A 19,377-nucleotide genomic window follows, 5' to 3' on the forward strand; every position below is an offset into this window, starting at 1 on the left:
ATGATAAAAATATATCTTTGGGAAAATCCAATTCTACGACCGATTCCTGGACCCTTTGGTTATTTCTAGATTGAGTTAATGGATTCGAGGGACAATTTCAGCGTAAAACAATCCAGGGTGACGCAGGAAACGCGATTCTTCCAACACAACAAAAAATATTTGAAATTTAAAACTTCTATCCTGCAAATAGAAGATTTTTAAATTGTTTATATGGTGGAGTAATTTACAAAAAGTAATGAAGATTGTTATCGACCGTAGAATATAATTAGATTGTTTTGTACTAATATATTATTTTGTACTAATATATATCTAATATATTCATAGAGATAAACTCCTTACAAATGTATCTTCACAATCTCAATAATTATAAATGAAAAAATTTCAAATCATTTTAACGGGTTCCGTAGTTCTAGTCTTAATTAATCCAGGTATTATCGGCACTATTATTTACGAAGAATAAATGCTCTGTACGAGTATCATGTGTTTAACGAAATGAACGTTCTTAAAGAAAGTAAAAGGAAGTCTTCAATAAATCACCGGCTGTGAGTGATTATCGATGATTATATAACATGAAAGTGTAGTAAGAGTTACAGCCAACTTTGAGTCCTTCCTTGAAAAATTCCGCGTATTCTTACCAGTGTTTTAAATAGAAATGCATTTTTGGCGTGGCGGTTTTCGTCGTTTCAATTATTTTTGAGGGTATCGATCGTCGGAGCGGGTCCCGAGTATTATGTTACACCCTGTATCTCGGGATACTTGTAGCGGCGACGGGACGAGAAGCTGTTCGCCGACGAAATTACCGACGGTTACATCCTTTGGGAAGCCTTTGAATTTAGGGTGCAGCCCGCCGTATGAATAATGCATCGGGAAAGACTGTGACGCGCTGCCGGTCGGTCTCGAGCTCTCCCTAGTAATTACATCGATAATCACGTTAAGATTACGTTCACGGCCGTTACACTGCCATTACTCGAAAATATCTAATTCCACCTATATCCGAGTAATTGATACCCGGAGACCCGAACTCCTCGATTCCTCGAACTACTCGAACACCTCGAGATGAAGAGATACAAGCACCGTGAAATACGGCGATGGCACAGAGAACGTATAAGTTGCACGTCACCTTTCCTAGAGAATCAAACAGTCGACATCAATAGTCGATTTTTACAAAAGTTTCCATTTTTATGAGTTTTGTTTTCTAATATCATTACCAGACTGCGGATTTTATGCAATTTATTAAGAATACGAGTAAATATATGTAATCGAAAACATGATTGAATTTGTATAAAATTTATTTAGAAGCAGCTATCGTACAATGAATGATGAATTTCCCGTGTGCGATCATAGCGATTCAAATACAGTGTAAAGATTTAACCCCTCCGTATTCTATGTCGGAGTCATTCGTGACCGGTATAAGCTCGAGCGACCGTCAATATGCACAATTTTCTTCCAATAAATGACGACGCTTTTTATTTCGAAATAAGAAAATGGGCTATCCCCTCTTCTTTTTTTTCATCCGAAATACGACAAAAGCCGGTCCCGAGCCATCGCCTTATATCGAATGAAAACTGTAGTGAAATATCGGTGTGGGTCAGAAATGACTCCGACATAGGCTTGAAACTCGCAGGAGTTCGAGGGTTAAAGATAATTGATCGTGAATCATTTTGTACGTATTTTGCATATCTTTTGAAGATCTTTTCGTTAATGCAACCCGACGAACTCGAATTGTTCACAGTTCTCACGTTTTCAAAGTGTTCTTATTTTACTGGTCCATTGCCACCGCATCGCGGGCGACGAATGATCGCGCAAAGTAATTAATCGAGCTCCTTAAACGTTCCGGAGAGAAAGTTACCGCACACAACGAATCGATATTCGTAGCAACGCATTTCCTGTTTCTATTCGGCCAGAATTCGCCATTAAAGTTCCCCGGCGCCGTATGCCGGTGCTTTCCGAAGCAATAAAGTCCAAGATTATGGATCCGTAATGGAAAAAGTTTCTTCTGAAAGCCAGAAGTCGCCGGCACGAAAGCGCAAAACCAAACAGCTCTTCATTTCTCCTTGAAATGGATCGTTCCGATTGAAAAACGCCAGGTGAACCGACCCAATGTTCATTTCCGTGGCTCTAATGTTTAACTTTCCTTGACTGACAGAGAACATCTCTTTTCGCTTTGCACAGTTAGAAAATTACGAACAAGATCAACAACAATTCCTATTCAATCTGTCGTATAAATCCAACAGCACGTACCGAACCTACCGACCATTCGAACCGGTCGGTACGCATCTTGCCATATAAAAATAACACGTGAAAGTGTGTATAATTATCTTTAGTGGAAACATCTAATTTCAATAATCATAAAATGAGAAATCTGAAACCGGTCGTATGAACAGAGCGCGGCAGTGGTATGTTTAGCATTCGATCCACTTCTGTTTAAATAAATAGAAACCAGAATCCTGTAATCAACGTCGACGACCCGAAACGATAAATTCATTATTTCCACGAATCCCATGAAATAATTGTTTTACTTTCACTCGCGTCTGCCAAATGAAACTAAATAAATAAAGCGTTACCAGATCGAAGGAATTGAAGGAAAAATAATGGGGGGTATGGTATAGTATAGAGTGACGTTACAAAGCTGTAGTGTAGTCTAACCCAGACAGTGATTATCACGATCCTACAGTACGGGTCGTGACGTCAATAATTACCCCCCAATCTCGGAACGTGACGTCATGTATTGCCTCGGAGGGAATTTTTGCAGCACCGCCACGCTGCTCGCAAGCTCAAAAGCTCACGCTTTTAATAAGTAGATATGTATTTTAAGAATATTTTTTAATTATTACCATTAATTACGGCGTATAGGCGTACGTAAAACACTTTTAAACCCTAATACTTAATTAGCTATAAAACGTCAAACCGGACAAATCCGGAACCAAACTTTATTAGCTTGGAATCACAAATCTCTATCGAGTATAATGAGACCAAAAAGACCATCGGGACTCACTCAGAACCACAATAAAATCGTTAATGAAGTCTTATAATTGTAAAAATAATTTTTGAATTATTTATCATATACAAATATTAATAACTTTATAAATAAGTATAATAAAAATATGAAAACAGTCTGAAAGTGTAGTCCATACTTACCTAAAAGATATCCATAATGCAAAAAATTACACAGCTTTTTTAAAGCATGTAAAAATCACTCATAAATGTACGATATGTTATAGCATGATTGGAAAGGCAATACAAGTCATAGAATCTCTTGACTTTCGATTAAGTTTAGAGGTTCATAAACTTACAAATGAATAAAAAAAATTTAGTACATTCTTCTCGACACATTCAACAACTTTGAGCAATAAAAAAATTACAGTTTACGTTAAATTTTTGAAATTGACTTTTAGTCAATTAGTCAATTAGACAAGGAGTTAAAATCTCACGAGCGAAACACCGTTTTTCCCAACAACTTAATCGAACACATAACTACGACCTGGATTGCTCCATATTAAATCGATCAAATGAATTAGATTTATCTCGCGTTTGGACTGATTTTAATAGGAAGAATCTCAGCCGTTCATTGGTGCTACAATTATAAAGCAAGACGAGAACGACTGAAAATCAAATTTTCTTTATTCGTGTTTACTTTTCTTAGTCATGGTATTGCATACATGCATTGTGTTCATTCTCTATTCTTGTCTACCGAGGTAGTTTCGACACTGACACTTGGCAGAGAAGTGGGGCTGACTTGCGTAAATTTAACCGTGCAATAACAACGCTCAAGATGCCAGCGTACTGGCCCGAAATGGCTGGCTATTCGAACGATTACTTTATAATTTTGATTTCGATGAATTGCAGATCTGACGGCCGATTCAAAAATCACTTGATGCGCTGAGGATGCGCCGTGATTTCTGCAACGGTGGGCTTGCCTGCGCCGTTGTGTGGGTGTCATCGACCTGGCTGCTACTGTCTCTGTCGTCATCAGTCACAGCAGGTACGTTTGCTTCTTGTTTCGTCGTTTTTCTGTCGGTTCCGCGTCTCCTGCGCCGCTGTCTCGTCCTGTTATTTTATTTCCGAACGGTGGCGGGCCGTTTTCGTCTGCCCGTCGCAGCCCGTTTCAACCCGTTTCAACCCGTTTCAACCCGCCGCGACCCGTCGCGTCGGATCGCGGCTCGCCCGCCCGTAATGATTGGCCCCGAATTATTGAAAGAGCGGCCATTAGCAAACAATGGGGCTCTCCAGCGACGGAGCGTTCATGTTCACGTTCGCCGACACCGGCGAATAGAGAAAAAGGAAAGCGTGGCTCTCTCGAAACGGACGTGCATCTGCATATAATGCGACGCCGCGGACGTGATCGGTTTTCGGAAATCCGAGGGAAGACTCGTCCTTGATGCCCGCCGAGGAACCACAGGCGAGCATGTGCACCCCTAGCAAGCCTAATTTCCTCCCGCAAAATCCATTATGCACGCTGCTCTATCAATCCTCCAGCGAGCAACGCGTTCCCCAAGTTTCGCCAACTTCTGCGGCGAACAGCGAACCTGCTCTTTCGTTTTTAGTCCTGCGTAACCAATTTGATAACCTAATCTTCCGGGTAACATGCCAAACAACTACCACCTCGCGTTTATTCGGTTGACGCAATTGTATCCAGAGGCTGGGTAAAATTATTATTTCAAATAGTAAATAGTCTATTTCATTTGAAATCATACGCGCACTTTGGGAAATACAATATTTTATTTGTTAGAAACAGTTATTACAATAGTATCTTATTTAATGAATTCTCAAAACAGTAAAAATTTTGTTTGAAATATCGTATTTGTTTTAATTTATTTTTTATCTTATTCGTAACGATGAAATGTTGTTTCTGAAAATACTAATGTACGTGGCGTATAAAACTATCTACCCCGATTTTCAAGGTCAAATTTTGTTTTCATTGCATCGTACACTACTTACTCCTGACTACTTTACCGTCTAATATCTTCAGCGTTTGTTTAAGAAAAGGAAAGTGTTATCAACAAAACACTTATTATTTCAATAATTGTGAAAGAAAAAGTCAGAAAAAAGTCTTTCAACCAGTCCGGTTGTTCCAGTATTAAACACAGATAAACATTGCAAACTATGCGCTACAGTAGTAGCGCAAAGTGCAAATAATCCAAATTTTTTAAATAATAATTTAATTGTCTACACCAAATGATAGTTTAAATAAAGCAAGAAGCTTCGAAGCTGTTAAAATTGTAAAAAAAAAAATCGGAAAAAAGTAACTACTGAAATTAGCCCAATTTGATGGTTGGTTGAAGCATCGGCTACAACGAGACACCCTCCCCATCCTTGAAATCTCTTGGTGAATTATCCGACAACCCTCGGCGTTATATTTATCGTGTTAAGGGACGAAATTTGGGGGAGAGTGAAACCACCGGCAGTAAAGTTAAAATTATCGCTGTCTTCGAAATTGGAGCAATTTGCGCATGTCAGTCAATTTTCGTAGGGGCCGAAGTTAGGCTAATGAAGATAGACTGGTAAGTCTGAAGTTAAGTGTAAAGCGGTGCTGAAGAAATGGAAGTTTTAAGGAATCGTTGGTTATAGAGATCATAGGATCAGTCAAATTAAAGGCAGATATTGACTGACAAAATGGACAATTTTATTTAACGAAACCGAACTGTAGCGCGATAAATAAAGAAGATTAAAGAGGTAATTTAGCTATCAAATTTTATTCGCCCTTTATCAATCTGAAAATAAAATAGATATTCCATTTCAATTTTATTATGCTTCATTATCCGGATTTGTCAAAAGTTGTGGATGGTTATCCACAGCTGTCAAAGAACTTTTAAGTAGAATGAGATTTAAAGGTCAGCCTGGGGAGGATTAATCTCCTTCGACCCTATTACATTCATCTGTCTAAAGGAATGAAAGTTAAAATAACGCAGAAGAATCACGAGCAATAAATAAGATACAAACATATGCAGAACGTGTCATAAAGCAATATTCAAAGCCTAGTTCGTGATCAAATGGAACGTCGATCATTTCATGCAGGATTATCGTGGCCGCATTTAAAACTAGGGACATCTCCAGCATATCAATAGGTTGTCGATAGAACGCTCGGAGTGTGACATAAATCACGGCAAAGTAATAATTTCGTAGATATCACTGTTTACAGGGCCGTCATTATTCTGTTCAAAAGTTCAATTTACTTTACGAAAAATTTATGTACACTAAGATAAGGGACCCAATTACTGTGCCTATGTTAATTATACTTACTTTTAAAGCATAATGAATATTAAAAAAGAACTATATAACATATATATATATTAACTGATTTTAATGAAAAAAATTTTAATATTCACTTATAATATTCTAAAATAATAATATTCTAAATATTTTTGTAATATTCTTTCTTAATATTCATTATGCTTTAAAAATAAGTATAATTAATATGGGCACAGTAATTGGTTCCCTTACCCTATGTTACGCAAAATTCAAACGATCATACTCGTTCCAATGTAGACAAATAGATCTTGTCACGATCATCGCGCACTGCTGTTACCGGGATACCAATTTGGTATCAATGTTTTAGCGGCTCGCGAGTCATCTTTTCACAGCTGAAATTTTCATGTCACCATTTCGAGAACCGTCTGGCCGTCACGTCGTGTAATATTTAAACAGAAAATGCTTGGGAAATTCGTAATGGGAAATGCTGGAATATCGTCGGTGGAGGCGACGCGACGCGACGCGGCGTTCTGTTAATAATCACTCGGCCGTTGCAAGCATTAAATCATTCTGAATTCAGCAGGTGAATAGTGGGTGGTGAGCACGCTATCGATACGGGCGAGACAGTGCAGCATCTCTAATCAATGAGTTAATTATTTGCCGGGGAGATTATACGGCGGGCAACCGCGTCCTGCCAGAGGATAAATCACGCACTTAACGAGACGTTAATTACGAGGTTAAATTGCCAGTCGCGAATGCTTCGCCGGGTTAATCAATTCCCGTTGCGTTGCGCCGGGACGCCGCCAGATACTTTTCATGAATATTAGGGACGACTCGCATTGATCGCCTGATAATCGGATAATCGAGATTGAATTCGAATTCAGATTATCGCGCAGGTAAAAAAGAGTAGGTACGCCAGATATGCAACGAGTCGATCTAGTTGTTGATGCCATCTCGAGACTCAAATCGAAAATCTAGGACAACCATAGTTCGGCGCTGTGACCTCCGTTCTCGCGGACGTCGACTTCGAAAGTTTATTTGTTATGGATTCTTCATCGCGATGAGCCAGCTCTCCCTGCTGAGAGAAGTAGGGAGGAGAAGTAGGGTTCCTCCTTCTACCGAGGAACTAATCGATTTTCATTGTACTTAAATTTTGTGTCAGTAACTTTAGTATTGAGTTATAACCCCAAAGGTATATAGGGTACACCGAGACGAATCGGATAATTTTCTATTTGATACTAACAATAATTACTATAGTTAGTAGTACAATAATTGATACTAACGATTTTGTTTTTTTTTACATGAAATACTATATTTTTTGTACCAAAATATGGAAGAATGTCGAATTCTGAGTAAAAAAGTATTGACCTTCATTAGCCCTAAACCTAATAATTAACGAGTAATTTCACTTTATTTCCTGAAAATTTTCTTCGCGTAATATCAGGTTAGAAAAATAAAAAGAAAATTAAATGATTTTTTTCTTTGTAAGAAAATTTTCAGGAAATAAAGTGAAATTACTCGTTGATTATTAGGTTTAGGGCTAATGAAGGTCAATACTTTTTTACTCAGAATTCGACATTATTCCATATTTTGGTATAAAAAATATAGTATTTCATTTAAAAAAACAAAGTCGACCTTCAAATCTCCAAAACACTTCCACCTGTAAAAAAAATAAATACACTAAATTGTGCACCCCTTCAGACCATGCAACTTCTGTATACATTACTTTTTCGTGCAACGCATCCTTTGGAAGTTATATAGGTGTGCAAGTTGCGTGGACCACCCTGTATATACAAGTCAGTTCCCGATTTAATACATAGAAAAAAAAAATTGGAAATACGAGTTCAACCTCCACCTGGACACTCTTCTGAGATTTTTATTTGAGAAATATAAACGATCCCGGTAATGTCCATAAAAGTAAATCCACCTTTTTACGACATTTTCGCGAAAGTATAAAACACTGTTGAAGAAAAACAGGTAGCCGGTGCCCACGAAGAGTTAAGGGATGTTTTTGTGCCGAGGGACCAAAAAATAGAGAAAATTATTGCATGGTGCTTAACGAGGTCACAAATTAGCCACGTTTCTAAAAATCTGATATTCGCCGCTCGAGGTTTATCTACGGTCCGCGGATGTTCGCCCGGTTCCATGGGCTATAACGTGAGAGGCAGAGTAAAGGAAAAAACGCCATGCTTTCTGAAAGAATTTACGGAATAAACGGTGAAATTACCTTAATTTTTCTGCGAATATAATTTTTCATTTAGTACGTTTCACGCGACTCGCGGCTGTCGCGAACGCGTGAAGTCCACGGTCTAGTTGCGTTTCCACTGTTTCGTAACTGGCGTTGAAAAATAATTGCGCGGAAACGAGGAACGAAATCGCATCTCCCATGCTCGTATACAATGACTCGCGAAAGTATTTGGACGCTTTCGAACGAAATACTCGTTGTTCAACAAATGTAAAATCAAGACACTTTCGCTTCAGCAATAATATACATATAGAGTAAGGGGTAAGGGGCCCAATTACTGTGGAGGTACTAACTATTGTGCTTTACAAGTATTAATTATACTTCTTTTTACAGCATAATGAATATTAAAAAAGAGATATATAACACATATATTAATTGATTTTAATGAAAAAATTACATTATGCTTTAAAAATAAGTATAATTGATATACGTACAGTAATTGGCACTCCCGCAGCAATTGAGACCTTTACCCTAAGTAGACTGCGGATTTTTATGCAAAATAAAAATTGTCTATATTAATTGCAAGATACAACAGTTGCGTAGACACCTGTTTCTTTCTCTAAAAGTTTGACCGAGTTGAAAACAATGCGTCAGTATCTTTAAATTCTTCAAAGGTTTTCACTATTTTCTAATTGATCTATCCATCCCTCCGATAAATACATCAAATCCGCAGTCTGTAGGTAAGAGTCCCAATTGCACGTATTAAATAAATTGATCAATAGGAATACACTGAGCAATTTGCAGAGAAAAATGAAATACAGATAGAAGTAAATAATTTATTATAAAGAAGACAGTGAAACAATCCGAGGTTAAGAGATCTACTTCTATTTCAGCAATTATATTATTAGCGTCTCAATTACACACGTTAAATTAATTTATAGATGGAAATAAACTGTACGCAATAGTTTACAATTAAGGACGAAATATTATGGATCGTTTAATGCCAGTGTGCATAATTTTTTCAGGATATAAGTGCTTGTGCTGAACGAACAAATTATTAAAATTGTAAATAAATACTTTGATTTAACCTTGAGAAATTCTTCAAGAAATCCTGTATAAATATTATTTGCGTTATCGAATTTGGTACACATAATCGAGATATTTCAGCCTCACTCGAACATGATGGCTTCCAGTCAGAATACAAGAAATTCCGGAAGTTTCCGGGTAGACAGCTTTTTCACTTGATATTTTCAAGGCTACAATAAGTGAGCAGTCAAATAAATAAAGTTGCTATGTACTTTTTATCCCGTAAAAATTTTTTTAAACGTTGCTTCCGAAATGGTAAGATTTTTCAAGGTTCGAGGCGTTTTTCAAGGATCAAATGATTTATTTTGGGGCGTTTGAATATTCTCGTGACTCACTGTACGTGGCAACGGGGAAACTCGCGCAGATTAACGCGAAATTGATATAATAGAGCGAGAAAACCGGGTGTGGGAACGGTGGGCCCGACGAACTGGAAATTCGGGTAATCGGATGTGTCGGTAGTTTCGTCGGACTTTTATGAAATCGTTAATGATGTGTGAGAACACGGCGCGCACAAAGTCAAAGTAAAAAGTCAATTGGCACGCGGCGCATGATTACTCGGAAAATTCACTGTGAAAATTCCGTTCTCTCTATTCGCGCGCGTTTCTGTTGCAATACTGGGCGCGGCGATAGCTAGTACATACATATGTAACTACAAATTCGTACGAATTGATCGCTCCCTTCAAGTTGTATCCAGATTATATTAGACGGTATTATGAATTCAGTTCTGGCATGCAGGTCTCTAATTTGTCCAATTTGTACGGGAGTTTAGAACTTTGTTGAACGAAAAATGATAGCTGGAAACGCGGAAAGTTATATAATTGTCTAGAAAGTGTTACACACACTCTTTTCTGTAATTTATAACATACTGAAAGTAACGCGAAGACATAATAGATTTCTTTTCTTTACGAAACTTCGTACGCTTTCGAACGTATTTTATGTACCGTTTTATTTTTCCTCCTGCTCGGAACCGCGAATACTGATCACGCGATCGAATATTTTTCGGCAACAGTACGGAGATCGCAGTAATACATAAAGTCACGTCGGTATACATATAAATATGTTTCCCATTTCTCCGCTGCGAATCGGCTTCTCTCCGCTTTGTAGTAGCTCATTCAATACGTGCGTCATATTTACGAGCTTCGCGAGGTCGCTCAATCGCTCGTAAAATTTACGAGCGCACTTGACCCCATTCGAACGAGGACATCCGATCTTTCCTCGACTCATTGTCAGTCGTCACCTTCAATTTTTCGACGTAAGCCCGCGAACAACTTCCATTTAGTCGTGGATCGTCGTAGCTTCATTCCAATAACGAGCTCAATATAGTAACGACACGAGATATTTATGAAACGTAAAAACAATAATAACATGAAAATAAAAGCTCGAGGAAACAGGAAGTGATAATAATTCAAACCTTTATAATTAAACTTTCACGATTCGATTGAAATTTTCATAATTGTATAAAATTAGTTTCTCTTGTTTTAGTTGTCCTACATATATCCAATATTATTTTGAATTTACAGTGTGAAACCGTTGCCGGTGATTTGAATGTAGCCCCATTCGAAAGCGTGTTGCTATCGTGTCTGCCTAATATTCACTTTTTCCACTGACAAGCGAGAATATGTATTGACGGTATCGTATTGTTTTTCATCGATTTCTCGTACAATATTCTGCAACATGAATGCGCGTACTCGTCTCGATACATTTTTACATTCTGTTTTGCTCGTAGTTAGAAACTTCAGCCAGATTGTAGACCGTGAAGAAACAAAAAAACCGTCGAGTTTCTCCCATTATTAGACCGCGCATGGTTATGCATTCGTAGAATGTTTTACGATACCCGTAGCTTATTATTAACCCTTTGCACTCGAGTGGTGACTCTGAAGCACCACTAGAAATTGTTGTGGCATTATTTCAAAGAAATTACAAAAAATATTACGAAATATTTGTTGCATCACAAAATTTGTATTTAATAGATTACTAAACGTTTAAATATTATATGTAGAAATCGAATCAGTTTCGTATGAATAAAATTAAAATATTGTAAGACTGAAGAAAAATTTAGTTTTGGATTGAAAACAGCGCCGAGTGCAAAGGGTTAACACGGTAGAACATCTAGCGCGGACTTATAAATTTTCTTAATTTTCTCGAACCAACGCTGCGTCGAAAACCGTGACGTCGTATCAACACCCAATTTGCTCAGCATCTTCTTCGCTGCAAAACATTTCCCAGCATGGAAGAACGAGAAAGGTCGTTCCATTCTCGTTACGACGATTCTTGGAACGTAATTTTAAAAGGAGTCCATCTTAATCATCGGAATGCATGTTCGCCAAATTAATTGATCCGCCTTCCGTGACGACTGCGCATTGGAAAATGAGAAAATTCAAGCGCATTGCCTCTAGGAAGAACCAAAAAGTTCTGTCCGACACTTCCACGGTCTCTTTGTACAACTTTTCGAAGTGTAAAATCCGATTTCGTTCCTACTCGGAAGTTTTTCAAATGGATATCTAGATCAAAGAATTTTCAGAGGTTGCGCTAACTCTGCCTCGAGCTGCTTAGGGTCCAAGATGATCGAAGAAAAAGCGACCGAAGGTACTCGGAGTTATGTGACCCTTTTCCAGACCCTCGAGGCGCCTGCACTTCTTCTCGTTCTATCGCGACGTGTTCTCCTTCTACTTCAACTTCTTGTTCGCCTGTGTTCCGGCTATGAGGGAGCGGAGACCAAGTGTCCGACTCGCAACTGCCGCTCGCGCTGGAAATCGCTGGAAACACGCTCGCAGCACGTTAGCTAAGTGTAGAGTAAGTGTGGCAGTAGGATGCGAGGAACCGTTAGCCCGGCACCGACTATTTTTATTATTATTGTCGTTGCGCTACACTTTAGCCGTACTCGAGAACGAAAGCGGCCGCTCCGCGCGCGCGCGCTCGCGCGAAAGAGAGAGAGAGAGATCGTTCCGCGTCGATCTGACCTATAAAACTGATCCGAGCCGTTCCGTGGTCCATCGAGTTTCCCCAATTCGATCACGAACACGAGCGAAGCCCTGCCCGCGGCGTTTTTATTGCATCTACACTCCTCCGAAACCGTAATATTCGCGAAAAGTTCCCCGGTAACTGTATCGGAAGCGAATGATAGAATTGCTAGTGACAATGCTTCTTTCGAGTAAGACTCACGTTTGTAATATATTTGTATCTAGAAACACTTTTATGAAGGTTTTAAATATCAACATGAAAGTTGATTTTTTTCTATTTTGGTTCATTGTCAACGCACTGGGCGTCAAAACGAATAGGATGACGTATAAAATATATCTAAAGTTTGCGGGGGCGGGGAGGAGGAGGTGGAGTTGTAAAGTTCAGCCAGATCTTGATCTAACAACAAAAATCTGGAATCGACCGAACCGTTTGTCATATTTCAGAGCCACCGTTGAAGGCGTTAGGTCGATGCCCATCCTTCGAGGAGCAGAACGTCTGTCCGGCCAGGTCCCCAGCCTGCAAGAATGACTTCCAGTGCCAAGCGTCCGGGGAGATATGCTGCAAGACGGCCTGCGGTCTCAGATGTGTGGTCGGCGAGCTGACAGGATGCGAACAATTGGCGCAGGCTGCGGTGAGGAGGTCGCGTGCACTTGGCCCTCGTGGCCCGTCGCAGTTCATCCCGCGTTGCAACAACGAGACCGGCGAGTTTGAAAGGATACAGTGCGACCCCCGCAGGAACAGCTGCTGGTGCGTCGACGCGATCGGTGTCGAAGTTCCAGGGACCCGAGGCGCGTCCAGGGATGTGATCGATTGCGATCATCCTCGACAGTGTCCGGCGCACAGCTGCCGAATGCTGTGTCCTTTGGGCTTCGAGGTAACCGACTATGTAATTACAATTTTTGCAAACTCCAAAATCGATCTGTCCGAAATTTCTCGTAAGAGAACCGTTGCTGCGCTCTTACCCTCAGAACCAAAAAGTTTCTGACGTTTCTGACCTCTTCGCACGCGCGAAATTTCGAGCAAATTGATCTTGGAGTCAGGGAAGGCAAGGGTGGTCTCTTCCGATAAGACTTACAGAGGTACCTGACGGATTTTCAAACTCATTTTTTTCGGAAACGAAGTCTTAAATAGATCTTATAATAGGAACTACGGTGTTCGCAGATCGAAGAATGGACAGGCTGTGCTAAATGCGAGTGTCGTGATCCTTGCCGCGAGATCACCTGTCCCGGTAACAGCCAGACATGCGAGCTGATCGACGTGACGTGTGCCCGTCCACCTTGCCCACCGATCCCCAGCTGTCGCAAAGCGAAGTCCCTGTCGACGATCTGTCCGGCAGGCGAGCCGTTGCAAATCACCGACTCGCCACGGCCGTTCCTCTGCGGCGACTCACCTGGCAAACCGAGCTGTCCGCCGATGTACAGCTGCCTGGTCGAGCCGAAGCAGGAGTACGGCGTCTGTTGTCCGTCCAGCATAAATCTGAAGAGACCGGGAACCTGCCCCGTCGAGGAGCCCGCGATCTGCGGTAACACCTGCCAGCATGATCTAGAGTGCCCGAGCCCGCAAAAGTGCTGCTCCAGCGAGCGCTGCGGGGGCGGTGTCTGCACGGTTCCTCAGGGTCTCAGCGCCTGCCATCGGGATCGCGTGCTCGTCGAGATGCTGAGCATCTCTGAACGACAGGGACGCGGATACGTTCCCCAGTGCACAGACGGTAAGATCAGCAATCAGAATCTCAATGATTTTCAATTGGAAGCTTTGAACACGTAAACTCCGTATATGCGGAGAGCTAAAAAATAGCGGTGGTACCCGAAATGTTGGATCGCGTTGGGTCGGGATCCCGGAAGTTTGCTATGTTCGGGTATCCGAAGCTGCAGTTCGGTGAAGTTTGGGTTGAAATCAAGAGGGTCCCACAGATTTGTAAGCACTAGACTGCGGATCTTTATGCAAAATAAAAACTTTCATTTTTGTCATAAATACATAAAATCCGCAGTCTAGTAATCACATGATTACAATTTAATTTTGCGGTTTAACTTTTCGAGTACCCTAATATTGCAAACTTTCGGGATCCCGACCAGATCCGAGGTTCGATACCCTACATTTCGGGTAGCCGCACACGAAAACCGAGTTCAGAGATTAGCTCTTTTAAAAGTCAGTTGCGCAAAAATATCAGTGCATATAAAAGTGTAGAAAAACATATTTATTAATAGATAACATACAAATAAACTTAAATATAAATAAACTAATAATTTCGTTTGGGATTATCATGTGAAAGAAGATTTTTAAGCTGCCTTTTGGTGCAGCGCAATTATTAAAAATCCGATTGATAGGCTGTCGGTAGATAAAATGTTAAATGATGAAGTAGTTAGGAGTTTCATGAGAAACTACGGAAGATGGAAGAGTTTGGTGAGAGTAGAGAGTCTATAGTGTGCAAATGAACTTTATGGTTACCAAAGATTAATAGTGGAGATACGAACCTGAACAAAGAGTAATGAAGGGTATAAAATGGTTCTAGAGAATCATGAAAATGGAACTCTGTGTGAGAAAGACGAGGAAGTTCTTTGACCTTCGCCGCGAGACACGTGTTTGCTGATGAGTTTCACATTTTAGACGGTGGATACGAGTCGAGACAATGTTCGAGGAACGGTTTGGTCTGTTGGTGCGTGGATAATAATGGCAGGAAGATATCTGGCTCTATGGGACCGGCCGAGAAAGTCGATTGCAAGTCGATAACGAAGGGAAGGTCTCTTCCGGCATCGTGTGTTTCCCAGCAGTGCGCCCAAGTTTGCCAATACGGGTTCAAGACCGACGCTTCCGGCTGTCCCACTTGCGAATGCGACAATCCCTGCGAAGGGTAAGTTCCTTGTCGTGAACATTCCACACGGTAGTTTTAAAAATAAACTAAATAAAAAGCATCGTATTTGCTTCGTTGAGTATTCTACTGCGTCGATAAAAATATACAGACAAGTTACATACTTCGATGAAGAATTGTTGATGTTGTGGCGTGAGCAAAAATGTTGTGTAATTTTGAGAGAAACTCTCACGGAATGCTCCGCTTCACTAGCTGAATTAACGGCGAGGGAATAGTTATTTTGATTAGGGTGGACGATGAATAAATTGCACTCGAAGAACTAATAACTTAAATTTATTATAAAAATACGAACGACTAGGTGTTAGATTTACAGAGCGAGTGAATGTGATTTGAAGTATGCGTTTTCCGGTGGACGGACTGATCGATTCTGATGTCGTGGAATGAATTTTGGAGGACTTGGAGTTTTGAGTTGGGGGATGGTTTGCTGGTTGATGGATCGCGATTGGTCAATGAAAATTGTAGGCGGTCGGTTTTTGAAGGAGTTTGATTGGGTTAAGACTTCCTTGGAACGGCTCAAGTCCGCGTGGGGTGTCTTACGCAGGTAACGCGACGATATGGTCCGTTACGGTAAGAAATGTGACCCTCTGCAGGGTTTCCGTCCTTTAGCAATTTAGCAGATTCTAAGGGTGATTCTTAAGCTCCTAATATTCGTGTTCGTCACGTCGGAGTAATAAAATGATTTAGTTGACCGGCATTCGGGAAGTTTCAAAATTTTACATTTTTTGGTGTACGGGGTTAGGGGTCCGTGTTTGTAGTGGGTTGTTACGCCGTAACAGTGGATTAGAGTACTTGACGAGCTATCGTAAATTATTCTAACGCGGTTTCTTTTATCTTTCAGTTTTCCCTGTCCAGAGAAAGAGGAATGCGTACTAAGCAAAGAAAACGGCTGCCCGGATTTCCTCTGCCCGACAAAACCAGAATGCAAGCCCAAGAAAGCTTACAAAAGTCCCTGCGCCTATGGGACTCCGTTGATTGACAATGAACGCAACGCAGTCACTTGTTCCGGAAACGATACCTGTCCCCGGGGTTACAAGTGCTCTGCTGTACCGGACGCCGGCCAGTCAGTGTGCTGCATGGCGTCGACAAACTCGACGAAACCGCAGACTAGTATGACAAATTATCGCTGCTACCATCGCACACGACACACCCGTTTTGAAAGTCGTGTCACTCTTATTTTGCCTTATTCGTTTTCTCAGTAGACCTACACCAATCTATGGTTTCAGACTAGCTTTATCTTAATCCCAAACAAAAGTTACACTACTTTCAAAATAATCCACGTGTAATATTAACATTAGTAACTTAAATACTTATAACTTAAATACTTATTGATCGAGGGCTTTCACCTTAGAATTTTTTGGCCAACAGAGTAATTAAAAACCAAATAACATCTGTTCAGATTATTACTAGATGTGTGCGAGAACTCGAACATATCGCTATTCCCCAGAAGTTTCGAGGTTTTCGAGAATATTCGGGATTCCCAAATAAAATTCTCGATCTGTTCTGACCCGACATTTTCGGGTACTCGCACGCCTCTAATTATGAATTAATTCAAGATATTTAGACTCTTGCGTCTGATTTGATAAAAAACTATTTTACCATGATATGATTCAATATGTAGTATACAGGGTATTTCGTAAATGGTGGGCAAAACTTTAGGAATAGATTCCTAATGCTTAGAGATGAAAAAAAAGTTACATCGACATAAGTCCGGAAAAGATTAGTTTCCGAGTTATTAACGTTTTTGTGCCACAATTCTCGTCACACCGTCTTAGAGGAAATGTTCAATAGTTCACCTCTTGTTTCAATACAAGCCTCAGCTCGACGTCTCTTTTGAGATAGAATACACCTCGATAACGTAAACATACACCGGCGACTACTTAAAAACCATAGTTGATGTCTTAAACGAACCTTCAAGACGATGTGACGAGAATTGTGGCACAAAAACGTTAATAACTCAGAAACTAATCATTTCCGGACCTATGTTAATATAACTTTTTTGTCTTCTCCAAGCATTAGGAATCTATTTCTAAAGTTTTGCCCACCATTTACGAAACACCCTGTGTAATGCATAATTTTTCAATTCACCACTCAATTATTCATCAGCTTAATCGACGGAATACATAACAAACAAACAGATCAGTTTGTTTGGAATTTTGACTCGCACCACTTTCATAATCACCGGTATCTTTCATAATCAGATATTTATAAGACGTAACTGACTAATAAATCTGATACACTGTAATACAGTAAGAAGTCTTATATTCGATGTATAATAGAAGTGTGAACTTGGTTACAGTGTGCGAGTACCTACGGGAATTCAACGATCGTATGGAGGGCACCAGGGAGGACATGTCCTTAGCGATTCAAGCACCTCAGTGCGAAAAGGATGGCAGCTACAAGCCCCTGCAGTGTCACAACGGCACCTGTTCTTGCGTGAACGACCGCGGAGTGATCTTAAAAACCGGTGTGAACCGTACCGCCGACTGCAAAGACATGAATGCAGACCTCCTGAAGCTGTGCGGTTTGCTAGGCTGCGACATAGTCTGTCCCTACGGATACGAGGTTAACGCGACCGGATGCGAGCAATGTCGTTGCCACGAACCTTGCAAGGACGTGACCTGTGCTCCTCACGAGACCTGCACGATGGTAGACGTGAACTGCGGTTCTGGACAGTATTGCCCAGCGGTACCAGCCTGTCTGGCCATGAAACCAGGCCAGTGTCCTTATCTGGTGCCCAGCTCGTCCAGCTGTGAGCTACAATGCAGCAACGATCAGGAGTGCTCGGCGTCGGAAAAGTGTTGCTCGACGGGTTGTGGGACACAGTGCGTGGCTCCTGTAATGGCCACCGCTTGTCAACACGCGCGAGCAGTTGCGGAACACGCAGCCAGAGAGTCTGGTGAGCCTGCGAGGAGGACCTATATCCCCAGGTGCGACGCCGGCGGAACATTCGAACCGGTTCAGTGTCACAACACGATGTGCTGGTGCGTGGACGAAGAGGGCAGAGAAGCTGCGGGTACCCGTGTCCTCGAGGGTGTAATACCGAAGTGCAACACGCCGCTCAGATGTCCAGAGATCGACTGCAAGCTGGACTGTCCGGAAGGATTCGAACTGGATCCGGACAGCGGATGTCCTACCTGTTCGTGCAGGGATCCTTGTAAAACCGTGACCTGCAGAGGGGAAAATGAGGCATGCAGAATGGTGGAGGTGGCTTGCAGCGTGCCACCGTGCCCCCCTGTACCGGTATGTCTGCCGAAAAAAGACAACCCTTGTCCGAATGGTTCCCCACTCTTGGATCAAGACGGTTCTCCAGCGACTTGCGGACCTCACGGACATCACTGTCCATCGACGCACAAGTGCGAGCTGTCTCCTCTGGACGAGTACGCTGTATGTTGCCCGAAGCCTCGGGAAGTCTGTTTCGAGCCACCCAGAAAAGTGGTCTGCAACCCAGGCGTGGGCTTCAACGAAACGGAAAGATGGTACTTCGACCCGGAGCGCAACGAGTGCAGGCGAAAGACCGAGTGCAGCCTGGGGCACAACGACTTCTCCAGCCGGCTGGTCTGCGATACTGTATGCCCGGTGTTGTCGCAGTGCGAGAGGTTGCGGGAGAAGAATTTAAAAACGTCTCAAAGACTGAAGCAACCGACATTCCTGCCCAGATGCGACCCGGAGACGGGAATGTGGGAGTCGGTGCAGTGCTTGGAGCACGTCGGCGTCTGCTGGTGTGTCAATCGAAAGGGTCAACCCGTGAAGGGTTCGCTTACCAGGGGACCAGAGCCCAAGTGTAACTTTAGGCAAGCGAGGAGAGGCGGCAGGGGTCCGCCGGTGCAAGAAATCGACCGTGAAATTCAGGCATTCATGGAGAACGCTTTGATCAACTTGGAGACCGACGAGAAGCAGATCGGGAAGGTGTTGGGTACTAGGTGCCAAGCGATGAAGGATAAAGGCCACGTTCCGGCCATCTGCGATCGCCAGGGCAGATTTGAGCCGACTCAGTGCGCTGGGGACACATGCTGGTGCGTCGACGAGGCCGGCAATCAGCTCATTGGCTCCGAGCCTTTCCTCAAAGGGACTAATATTTGCTGTAAGTTCT

The 19,377-nt window shown here is 41.8% G+C and overlaps 1 protein-coding gene across 1 annotated transcript in view; it reads left to right on the forward strand.

Moving 5' to 3' along the window:
• LOC143362826 (thyroglobulin) overlaps window positions 1-19,377 on the forward strand; it is a 49,304-nt gene that overhangs the window by 27,622 nt on the left and 2,305 nt on the right. The window contains exons 2-7 of the mRNA XM_076803294.1: window positions 3,847-3,982; window positions 12,865-13,295; window positions 13,583-14,129; window positions 15,026-15,269; window positions 16,126-16,394; window positions 17,584-19,368. Coding sequence (XP_076659409.1) covers window positions 3,886-3,982; window positions 12,865-13,295; window positions 13,583-14,129; window positions 15,026-15,269; window positions 16,126-16,394; window positions 17,584-19,368 — 3,373 coding nt within the window. The 5' untranslated portion in view covers window positions 3,847-3,885. The remainder of the gene's footprint in view (window positions 1-3,846; window positions 3,983-12,864; window positions 13,296-13,582; window positions 14,130-15,025; window positions 15,270-16,125; window positions 16,395-17,583; window positions 19,369-19,377) is intronic.

The sequence above is a fragment of the Halictus rubicundus genome, chromosome 18, assembly GCF_050948215.1.
Source record: "Halictus rubicundus isolate RS-2024b chromosome 18, iyHalRubi1_principal, whole genome shotgun sequence".
Lineage (NCBI taxonomy): Eukaryota > Metazoa > Arthropoda > Insecta > Hymenoptera > Halictidae > Halictus > Halictus rubicundus.